The following is a 12,097-nucleotide window of genomic DNA, read 5'->3' as shown; positions in this document are numbered from 1 at the left end:
CGCTTAAAAAAAGTAAATGGCGCGGGGGCTGGGGGGGGCAGGAATCCACTCAAAACTTGACTCAGGAAATGGGAAGTTTATTGAGTAAACAAGCGGTAGCCTCAGACACACCTGCCACTCCCAGACAAACCCAGGAGCTACCACTGCCACCTCCCGGTCACATCCGGGCACTTCTCTACAAACTCCGGTCGTTCCGACGTGCGAGCCGTTAGGTTTATTTGAAACACACGCAGAACCAATCAATCGGCGCCTGCGGGGAGGTGGGCGGAGAGCAGTGGCCAATCACCGCCCCTCTGGAGACCGCAGCCTATGGGAAGGAGGTTGACATCACGCGCCAATCGGCATGGCTTTTAGAGAAAGAGGCTCACTTTTTGAATTGGTTGTGGCTGACACCCGCGAGGAATGGCGGTACCAGTAAGGGGAATCAGTGCTTGAAGAGGTGGACTTCCGAGGCGTTTTTTGAGAGTGGTGAGAACTTTGTGGATGTGGGTAGGGGAGGTGGGAGTGGGCCAGCGCCCCCGGAGCAGTGGGCCCCTTCTCTTGTCCGGCTACCCCGCCCCATGACCGCGAATTCCGGAGCACCCCCTGCTCAGGCTTCCTGGCTCTGGGAACTCCCCCACCGCACTACTAACAGCTGGGCAGTGAGCGCAGTGGGATCCCGAAGTCCTCCCGGTTGTTGGGCATCTTCATCTCTCACCTGGTGAGATATTTTTTCCGGAAGAATGTCTGGATGAAGGGAGGGAGTTGGGAAGCGTGGTCTCAACAAGCCGCCTTGTCCTTGCGGTTCTGGCGGCCCACAGCTGCTGCCTTTGGGGGCTTATCTCAGAGTGCCTAGTGGTTTCACTCCAGGATTCTTTTTGGTGTTTTCTCTGTAGGAGGTTTACTTTTTAGTTTTTAAAAATGCCAGCCCATTCCGGCCTCCGCCTGACCCTCCCCTCCCGACCCCCCCGCGTGCGCCTTCCTTCCCCGTACAGATTTGTTTGGCTTAGTGGTTTAAAGTGCAAGCCTCTGGAATCAGCCCGGGTTTGGATCCCTGTTTTATTGACTTGGCTGGTTACTTGACCTCTCTTTTCTAGGATTCTTTATGAGATGGAGACAGGAATAGTACGTGCCTCTTAGGATGGTTTCAAAGACTTAGAACAATGTCTGCCACATATTAAGCGTTAAATAAATATTAACCATAACGTTTATAATGTTAACACTAATGTTATTATTGTCAGTAACACTACCATCATATCCAGTATTTCATTTAACTCCTCTGAAAGATGATTGCCTAAAAAAATAAGTAAAGGGAAACCTAAAGTGAATTATTTGTTGAAGTGACAGATTTTCTCTTTGGGATGAAAAGAGGCATGTGTTATTTAGTCAAAAGCTGCTTGACTATATTCTTGGATGAGAAATAAGCTGTATAGGTTTATGAACACTGATCCTATTGTCTTACAAGCTTACAGAATGCATGAATGTGAAAAAGTGATTAGTGTATTTCCTTTTGTAATCAGAGTGTTGGGTGTTGTCATCAACTTTCCACGCAACTCTTTTTCCCTAAAATTTGAAGCTATTTCAGCAATAAATTGATCATATACAGTTTTAACAGAGACAATTTTAATTTTTAATTACCTATTTTGTTGGCCTTTAAACAGGCATAGGAGAAGAATGTAAATTCATGTTTTTGATTATTAAAATCTCCCTCCTTCAGTTCTTAAAGTATGTTAGTTCATCTCTTGACTTTTTTTAAAGGTTCTTTTAAGGGAACTTTGAATGATAGCCTTTGTAGAGCCTTTTCTTTTTGACTGGAAACCGTTAAGTGTAGGAGACTTAGCAACAATAAGGGCTCGATAGAATTTGTCATTGATTGTAAATGGAGACTGTTATTAACAACTGTTGGGGCATTCCTTTGGAGATCCTTAGAATAATGATTGATATGGATGTATGGTAAGACAATTAAAAATGTCCACATTATGAATATTATGAAAGTTAATAATTGTCACTCATATTAAGATGTCATCTATTCAGTTTTCATCACAACTGGATTTGAGTTGTGCTATTATCTTTTTCTTGGATGTGGAAACTGAGTGCAGAGTTGAGACAGGAGGCTGGGTTGCCTGGCTTTGAAGTGTGCGCCTAACAATTATGCTTAGGTCTTTGGATATTATTAGTTTGCTCATCTTCGCACTACTTAATATCACCATCTAGAAATGATGCTAATGATACCTGAACTATATGCTGTTTCTCCACAGCATATAGTTTATTTAAACTATTACTTTGATAAAAAGCTGGTGGAAGATATTTGTATATCTTATTAACCTAAAAAAAGTAGGAGAGGGTACAGTAGGTCAGACATGTACCAGATAAAGATAGGGCCGCCTCTTTATATTTGCCGAATATTCTGGAAACTAACTTCAAGATAATAAACTTACATAATAACCTTGATTTGAATTGAAAATTCATTTAACTTTTTCTTTATTCCCTGTTAGCCTAACTTTTCAACTCTTAAGTCCTGGAAGTCTTAAAAAAAAAAATCCTTTAATGTCTAGAGCCATAGTGACACTAACCCATGTGTAATTGTCTTGTTAAATCTTTTAAAGGAGAGATGATAGTAAAGTAATATGAAAATACAGATAAGAGCAATCTACACATATGAGATATACAGAGACATCCACAGAGAATGAGTCAAGAGCAGTGGGTTGGGAGTTGAAAGATCTGCTGGGTGGAGAATTGAGTACTATTAAATGTAAGTAGGTGTGTGGAGTAAATCGTGATCTGTGTTTGAAAAATGCTGAGAAATACATTGTGGCTGGAGCATACAGTACAGTATATGTGGACTGCAGAAATTAAACAGGAGATGAGGTTGAAGAGTTAATCTAGGACCAAACTGTAAACCTGATGGTGAATTTGGACTTGACCCTATAGGGAAGAGTGCTCGTGGAAGTTCTTAAGCAGGGAAGTGATATGGTCACATTTGTTTTTAGGACCACAACCCAGGCAACAATGTGGAGAGTGATCTGAAGAAACTGATGATAAAGTTGTTTGGGGCTGTTGTATTTGACCAAGTGGCCATTGTGGCATTGAACATAGAGAAGTGGGGCCAGGTCTCAGCTCTTTTTTTCTAAAATTTGAAGCTGCTTTGGCAATAGATTAATAATCAGAGACAACCCTATGAGTTCCCAGAGTACTTGAGATAGGATTGATAGGAATTTGGGGGAGGGCAAAATAAAGTAGAGGAAAGGGTAAGAATAGATCTAGTTTTTGACAGGGATTATTTGAGGGATGATGGTAGTATTGTAAATGAAGATAGGAAAATGGGTTGGTTGAGGGCAAAGGGGTAGAGGAGGAGGGAGATGGAATATTTATGACTACCTTCTGAATTTTCATTGTATATCGGGTCATGTTCTGAGTGTTATTTGTTATTTTTACTCTATTCCTATGAGTCAGGTAGTAGTATCTTTATTTTACAGGAAATGGAGGCTCAGAGAGGTTGAATGACATTTCTGTGGTTCAGTATTAAGAAAAATGAGTAATGATACTTTTTATAAATTCTAGATATAAAAGTAGAGCCTCTAATGCATGTTTTTGCCCAATGCTCATGTGTTTTTATTCAAACTTTATTTTTTTCAGCCAACGTAGAAGAGTACTAACAATGGCTGACAATAGTGTATTAACATCTACTACTGGGAGGACAAGCTTGGCAGACTCCTCTATTTTTGATTCTAAAATTACTGAAATTTCTAAGGAAAATGTATTTATTGGATCTGCTTCATATGTTGAAGGTAAACCTGTTGAAGGTAAACCTGTTAATCAGCTTTAAAACACCAAATCATTATTTTAATCCTAAACTGACTAGGAATTTAGAATTTAACTGTAATACTGTTAAGCTAGAGTAAAGTGATTCAGTAAATATTTGTTGACAGAATCTTTTATTCTTTGTAGTTTTTTTAAGTTTTTATTTCAATTCCAGTTAGTTAACATACAGTGTTATATTAGTTTCAGTTGTACAATATAGTAATTCAACACTTCTATGTATCACCCTGTGCTCATCACCTATTTAACTCCCCCGCCACAGTAACCATCAGTTTGTTCTCTATTGTCTGTTTCTTGCTTTATCTTTCTCTCATTTTTTTCACTTTGCTTGTTTTGTTTCTTAAATTTCACATGAGTGAAATTATATGGTATTTGTCTTTCTCTGACTTAGTTCTCTTAGTATTATACCCTCTAATACCATCCATGTTGTTGCAAATGGCAAGATTTTGTTCTTTTTATGGCTCAGTAATATTTCATTATATATACACCACATCTTCTTTATCCATTCGCCAATTGATGATGGATACTTGGCTTCCATAATTTGGCTATTATAGATAATGCTGCTATAAACATAGTGTACGTGTATCCCTTTGAATTAGCGTTCTTGTATTCTTTGGGTAAATACCAGTAGTGCAATTGCTGGATCATAAGGTAGCTCTATTTTTAACTTTTTGAAGAACCTCCATACTGTTTTCCTCAGTGGCTGCACCAGTTTGCATTCCCACCAATAGTGCATGAGGGTTCCTTTTCCCCACATCCTCACCAACACCTGTTGTTTCTTTTGTTGTTGATTTTAGCCATTTATACTGTTTAGATTTTTGATTATTGTTTGGATTAATGCTTCTCAGCTTTGAAGGAGAAAGCATCTTATTGTTGAATATTGCTTTTTCTGTGTGTGAGGGCAATCTAGCTGCAACACTGTTAGAGTTTACCCAGTTATGACTGGTCAGGTGAAAAGCCACTTATTCCCTTAGCCCCTATATAAATGGGTCTGTCCCGACGTTGCATGCACTGTTGAAGAGGATGGCTGTGCAAGATAGTGAATGCTTTTTTTGGTTAGGAGGAGTGCTAATGTTTGTAGACTTTGTGGCAATTTGTTTTTTCTTTCTCTAAAGTGATAGATGGCCAAATTTTAAAAAATAAACTGAGAATTAAGTCATTTTAATTTTAGAGAAAGCAGTCTCCTCAAAGATGGAAAAACATGCCAGATATAGCGAAAAGAGGGATTAAGAACTGTTGATTTTGATATTAGTACCTGATAAACATATTTAAACATTTTTAATTTTAATAGAAGAAATGCCTCAAATTGAAACGAGACTGATATTGGTTCAGGAAGCTGGAAAACAAGAAGAACTTATAAAAGCTTTAAAGGTATGGAATTTTAGCTTTTTTTTTTAAGAAAGGCTATTTTTCTTCCATCAGTGTTTAAATAATTTTATAGTTTTCTTAATCTTATACTTAAGTCTCTTTTCCACAGACTATTAAAATAATGGAAGTCCCTGTTATAAAGATAAGAGAAAGTTGTCCTGGAAAGTCGGATGAAAAATTAATAAAAAGTGTTGTTAATATGGTAGGTCAAGCATTTCATTGCATGTGGCATGCTGCACTACTCTTGATTGTATTCTTAAATTCCACTTAATGGTGATTGGACCTAAATTAGGCACAAGGTATATTTTGTGCACTCTGAAGCTAGATGAATAGAATCTTTTATATTTATTTTTAAAAATTTAGGTGTTTCTGAAATCCCAAACTATGGTATATATTATAAGTAATGAACTTTTTACACTGTAATTTGGCATTGTTAAATTTAAATGGCACACATATATTCACAAAGGTCTGATGTTTTTCTTTAAACTCTTTAGCTTCTTTTTTTCCCATTAATTTTATGTTTATTCCAAATTCTTCCTTTATTTCCAAAATTATAAATCACAGGGGCACCTGGGTGGCACAGTTGGTTAAGTGTCCAACTCTTGGTTTTGGCTCGGGTCATGTTCTCAGGGTGGTGGGATCCAGCCCTGGGTTGGGGTCCACGATTGTTATGGAATCTCCTTAAGACTCCCCCCCCCCACCTGCTTGCTTGCACACAGTCTCTCTCTCAAATAAAATCTTAAAAAATATAAATTACAATAATTTGACAGTCATCAGGGAATTTGTCTCAGCATATGAAATATATCTAATTCTATATACCAGCTGTATTAGTTTGGAGGGCTGCCATAACAAAATACCGACATTGGGTGACTTAAACAACAGAAATGTATTTTCTCTAGGTTCTGGAGACTAAAAGTCCCAAGATCGAGGTGTTGGCAGGTTTGGTTTCTCTTCAGGTCTCTCTCCTTGGCTTGCAGATGGCCAGCACTTTTTTGTTGTGTCTTCACATGGCCCTTCTGGGCATGCACATCCCTGATAGCTCTGTGTGTCTAAATTTCCTCCCATAAGTACACCAATTAGATTGGATTGGGGTCTACCTACGTGACCTCAGTTAACCTTAATGACCTCTTAAAAGGCCCTGTCTTCAAATGCAGTCTCATTTTGAGGTATGGGGGTTAGGGCTTCAGTGTGAATTTCGAGGATACACAATTCAGCTCATCACATCAGCCTAGCAAATAAAGCCCAAGCAATTTACTGACCTATTTAGGATTTTCTTTTAAATGGTTCTGTTCTTTTTGCATAGGAGTCATACAGGTACTGAAATATCTTCATTCTTTTTCATAGATGTACATTATAAAGTGTTAAACAGGAAAGCCTTTTTATATTCTACATTTGCCGTGTAACAGCTACCTACATGTTTATATCTTTCTCTTATTTCCCTCATATATCCTGAAATGATTAAGTTAATCTATACCCTTTTTGTAGATACTAAATGCCATAGTATTTTTTCTATTTCTATTTCTATAAATCATTCTGAAGATGATTTATGCAGGAAGAACTGTTAAGTGTGGCATCATTTTCTTGGTGAAAATAAAAAGTAATAGTGGATATCTTTCTAATGCATCTTACTATCGAAATGTGTATACTTAAAAAAATCATTTTAATTTTATATGTGTATTAGATGATTTATAATGACTAAGTCATGTCCACAGTTATGCCTTTATGATATTAATATTCAAAATTTAATATCAGTATGGATGGAGAAATGTATATATAAAAAAACAAATAGTAAAGAAATAAGCCTGTTCACTATTAAGTATAATGCTCATTGTGTGATTTAAAAGTTTACTACAAATATAAAAAAGTGTTGATAGTGAATTGATTTTTTTAGGTGTTATTTAGAGTTATATGAGTTAACTTTGTAATCTATAAATAATTTTTATTTCTAATAACCACCTGAAAAAAAATCAAGGAAATTAAAGTGCCCTTTGTAAAGATGGAATCACTGGAAGAATTTGAAAGTTTGGATTCTCCAGAATTTGAAAATGTATTCATAGTCATGGACTTCCAGGATTCTGTTTTTAATGAGTTACACAAGACTGATTATAGAATTATTGGACCACCAGTTATCTTAAACTGTGCCCAAAAAGGAGAGGTAAGAAAATATACATTTATTATGACTTTCAAGGTTAAATTTTTATTAATGAATTTTGTGAAAATTCGTAAGCATTTTACGATAGGAAAATCCTGTTAATTGTTGGGAGTATGTAAGATTTAGAATAGGGATAGTATTGGCTACTCTAATATAGTTTTTAAAATCTTTCTATTGTAACTTTTAAGAGTGAAAATCTAAGACTTTGAAAGTTAAATAATGACAATTACATATTTGTGTGTATATATACACACATATATATCTTAATACCTGCAATATCTTGGGAGAAATAATTTTTTAAACTTGGGTTCCAGAAATGTATATACATATATAAACTTATTTTCTTCCACAGAATAAATACACATTTCCATTTTTATTTGTTACTGCATGGCTTAAAATTAAATTATTTTAGCTTTTTTTTTATATTGGGTTGTAAATTTAAGTTTATTTATTTATTTTAAGTAATCTCTACACCCGGTGTGGGGCTTGAACTCCCAACCCGTAGGTCAGGAGTTGCATGCTCTTCCAACTGAGCCAGTGAGGAGCCCCAGCTTTTTGTTTTTAAATAACATTTCAGTGTTAGAGTTGTAGTAGAGTTAGTCTGTAATCTTTGGTTTTGTTGCTATGTTTTGCCATTCTTAAACTTGCCTTATTAACTTAAAATTGTATAGGTCAATTTTGTGCTTCTTTTGTTATAGATACTTAGTAAAGTGCATGATAATCTTTAATTCTCTGTTTTGAGTCAGAAGTGTTCCTTTCAAAAAACCAAGTAAACCTTTTAAAGGCCAAAATTGTTAAATAATCTTGCATAATGGTGGGAACTATATATCTATACTTATTTTTTTAACCATTCTTTTCCTATTATTTATATATATACATACATACATACATCTATCTATCTATCTCTGTTGCTTAAATTATTTACTATTTCCATTTTTTTAGCTCAAAAATTGGAATCATATTTGGTTCAAGTATAGTGTTATTTATGTAGTGTTCATTATAAAATGGAATTTTAATTGGAAACATTTACAATAGTGTATGGAGTCTGAAATTTTTCCTAGCAGATAAAACTTTGAGTCAAAGTATATTTTAGAACTGAAAGTTTACATATAAATATGTTTAATTTGCCAGTAGTAAAGTGTGTTTAGATTGTGTGTGTCAAATATAAATTGGGAGTTATGGGGGATTTTTGTATTATAAAACATGTAATCTTTTTTTGCTATTTTTTTGTTGCATATTGAAAAATGCAGGAAATCTTTGGATTGACAAAGTTGATTGGCAAGAGGGGGAAATATGTTTTAGCTTGAGAAAGATGTGTTCTGTTCTCTACTATAAAGAAAACTCACAGATTTAAAATTGTTGTGTCCTTTAGCCTTTGCCTTTTTCATGTCGCCCACTCTATTGTACAAGCATGATGAATCTAGTACTATGCTTTACTGGATTCAGGAAAAAAGAAGAACTAGTAAGTATTTTAAAACATTCCATTCAAGGAATATTTTTTCCAGCCAAATAAATTTAAATTGACATTTTTTGGGGGGTTAATTATATCATAGTTTTATTTTAAACATATTGAAGGAGAATTTATGAATATACTATTTTAAATTTTATGAAGAAACATTATGAAGAGACTTGTAAAGAAACATTTTGTTTAGGCTGGCAGGCATATGAATTAAGAGAAAACCTTCATTACTATCTGATCTGTTTAAATTGTCTTTTTGTTAAGGATCATCAGCCACGTTATTTCAAGTTTTTGTTAATACATTGCAATTTTTTGTTATACACGTCCAGGCTTAAAGTATATTCATTGCCCTAGAGAATTCGTAGAAACTTTTTTGATTCATAAAATTCTGTGTTGGAGCTAATAGGGTATTACTGTAACTTTGTGGGCAGAATCTTGGTGTGATATAACCTCGTGTTTAAAAGAAGTCTTCTGTTTAGGATGCATGAAAGCCAGTTGTTTAATTAAGTTTTGTGTAATTATCTTTACTATCTTATCTCTATATATAATTTTGTCTGTGCCTGTTAGGCAATGAATCTTTAATTTTTTGACATAAAATTCATATCTTTATAAAAATTCTTATATGTACCTTATAAGTAAAAATTTTTCAGTAGATTCTAAATGACTTCTAAACATAATTTAAAATTTTGTTCAAATTAATCATAGTTAATGTTCCCTAATTTTTCTTTTGAGGTCAGATTGGTGACATTGGTTCATCACATGGGTGGAGTTATTCGAAAAGACTTTAATTCAAAAGTTACACATTTGGTGGCAAATTGTACACAAGGAGAAAAATTCAGGGTATGTAAACTTGAGTGTATTTCAGTATAGCATTTTGGTGGGGGTGGATTTAATAACAGTACTTTCATCCTATCTATTTCTCCCACGGTTTATTGAGGATCAGAAATTCCATTTTTGCTATATGTACATTTAGTAAAAATTTTAAATTATAGGAGTGTGGTCTTTAGTTTTTGAGGAAGCAATGGAACCTGAGTTAGGTCTTGAAATAAGTAGGATTTGTGAATGAGTAGGATTGTGGAGGTTGGTAGATGGGTGACATTTCAGGCAGATGATTAATATTAGCAAAGGTTACTAGAAGTGTTGGGGAATAAGGGGGTTAGGAAGTGTTGAGCAGATATTTCATTCTTGTCTAAATGGTATTAATAAGAACAAAGTTATGTTCTTATAAAATGGTTATAAGATTTAACTAGCGAAAACTGTAAAGGAACAGGAGAAACTACTTTTACTAGAATTAAAATCTTAGTTTAAGACTGCACTTGAGTATCTACAAAGAATTTATCACCTTGTTCCCACCCTCCATCAGTGTATTTATGTAACATGGTAATTTTGGGGTAGTGTTAAATTCCTGGGAGGTATTCTTTCCAATTCATATCTCCGTTTTTCGTGACTTAATCAGATATTTTCTTCTGTAGTCCTATCTTGGGAGTCAGTACTTCCAAGGAAGTAAAGATGGAGAAAGGAGAAATAGAAATATAGTAAAATAAAGATGAACTTAGCTTCAGAGTTATATTTGTTTAAAATAAAGAAATGGGGGCGCCTGGGTGGCTCAGTCGTTAAGCTTCTGCCTTCAGCTCAGGTCATGATCCCAGGGTCCTGGGATCGAGCCCCGCATCGGGTTCCCTGCTCGGCGGGAAGCCTGCTTCTCCCTCTCCCACTCCTCCTGCTTGTGGTCCCTCTCTCGCTATGTCTCTGTCTGTCAAATAAATAAATAAAATCTTTAAAAAAAATAAAATAAGGAAATGGTTTGGACATCATGGAACTCGTTCTAAATTATTTTAACCTAACTTGTATGATTGAAAGACAGTTTTTCTGTTAATTTTTCTTTATACTTTGTCGGAAAGCAGATGAATAATTATCTAAAACTGCAAAAAACAGTATGCATAAAATTGCTTAGAAATTCCATGAATGCAGTTATTTAGGGTGAAAATTTATTGTAATTAATGTTTATATTTTTAGATTGCTGTGAGCCTGGGCACTCCAATTATGAAGTCAGAATGGATTTATAAAGCTTGGGAAAGGCGGAATGAACAGTAAGTGTTTAGAAATTCAGTAGTTCAAGGTGGCTCTAGCGCTATGGATAGCGCTTTGGACTTCTAGAAATTCAGTAGCTCATTATTTGAATTAAGTATGTTATGACTATAAACCCATGTGCCCAAAACCCTAAATTCATAGATAGTGTAGATAAAATGAATAGTTTTTGGGTAGCCTAAGGAATAAAGTCTAGGAGGAGCAAAGTTATAAAAAAAAATTATAAAAAATTGAAAATTGAAAAGCATCCGTGATATCTTCAGACTTTACCTTGTGAAATAATTTTGATTATCGTTAACATTCTAAAACTATTATGTAAAAACTTAATGCATCTGGATATTTAGATTGTTACACTTTTTTCACTGTTTGTCTAGTTACATTCTAAGTGGTGATTGCAGTTCATAACCTGTTAAGCTTTCCAACCTCATAATTCCTTGCTATTCTACTTCATCATTATTTAACATTTCATGAAACTACAGAACCCCTGGAATACATAGAAAATTTCATGTCCAGAGCAAGGATCTGAATCTTGTAAAGACTACTTGTGATCAAATTTTGTTAGAAGTTATTTCCGGGATGACTGAGGACACACCAATTTTTTTTTTTTTAACTGGTGTTTTTGTGAACATTTCAGGACTACATGTAAAATATTTTCAATAAATGGATTATGCTGAAAACCTTGAATTATTATAGATTCATAAATTGATATACTTACTGAATTTTAGCTGGTTTTAGAAGAGTATATTTTGTTTTTAGGGATTTCTGTGCATCAGTTGATGACTTTAGAAATGAATTTAAAGTTCCTCCATTTCAAGATTGCATTTTAAGTTTCTTGGGATTTTCGGATGAAGAAAAAACCAATATGGAAGAAATGACTAAAATGCAAGGTAGAATTTATTACAATTTAAAAGTTATATTTTTTCCCCCCACTCTTGCTTTATCATCTCCTGGCGAATATGCCTCTTTAAAAATTCAGGTTTGGAGATAAATAGTTCGGCTTATTTATGCTTGCATGCATTTCTCTTTAGGAGGTAACTGTTTACCTGTTGGAGATGAAAGATGCACTCACCTTGTAGTTGAAGAGAATGTAGTAAAAGAACTTCCATTTGAACCTTCGAAGAAACTTTATGTTGTCAAACAGGAGGCAAGTAATTCTAGGATAAGATTGGCTTTTTTTTTAGATAGAATTTTATTTTTATTTTGTTTTATTTTTTTATTTTAAGTAGGCTTCA

At 34.6% G+C, this 12,097-nt stretch overlaps 1 protein-coding gene across 2 annotated transcripts in view; it reads left to right on the top strand.

Moving 5' to 3' along the window:
* The first annotated feature begins 374 nt into the window (after nt 1-374).
* The window catches only part of ECT2 (epithelial cell transforming 2), a 56,077-nt gene continuing 44,354 nt past the window's right edge, over nt 375-12,097 (top strand). Inside the window, exons 1-10 of one of the 2 annotated variants that reach the window (XM_028100804.2) lie at nt 375-468; nt 3,616-3,767; nt 5,090-5,169; nt 5,276-5,368; nt 7,139-7,321; nt 8,691-8,780; nt 9,510-9,617; nt 10,794-10,867; nt 11,622-11,752; nt 11,894-12,009. In XM_028100804.2, coding sequence (XP_027956605.1) covers nt 3,638-3,767; nt 5,090-5,169; nt 5,276-5,368; nt 7,139-7,321; nt 8,691-8,780; nt 9,510-9,617; nt 10,794-10,867; nt 11,622-11,752; nt 11,894-12,009 — 1,005 coding nt within the window. In that variant the 5' untranslated portion in view covers nt 375-468; nt 3,616-3,637. The remainder of the gene's footprint in view (nt 469-3,615; nt 3,768-5,089; nt 5,170-5,275; nt 5,369-7,138; nt 7,322-8,690; nt 8,781-9,509; nt 9,618-10,793; nt 10,868-11,621; nt 11,753-11,893; nt 12,010-12,097) is intronic. The other variant, XM_028100803.2, reaches the window with a different exon arrangement.

This window comes from Eumetopias jubatus, unplaced genomic scaffold (assembly GCF_037043125.1).
Source record: "Eumetopias jubatus isolate StellerSeaLion01/CBP00866 unplaced genomic scaffold, mEumJub1_p1.0 scaffold_1, whole genome shotgun sequence".
Taxonomy (NCBI): domain Eukaryota; kingdom Metazoa; phylum Chordata; class Mammalia; order Carnivora; family Otariidae; genus Eumetopias; species Eumetopias jubatus.
The sequence above is the reverse complement of the archived record's forward strand: the minus strand, read 5'-3'. Positions and strand labels throughout refer to the sequence as shown.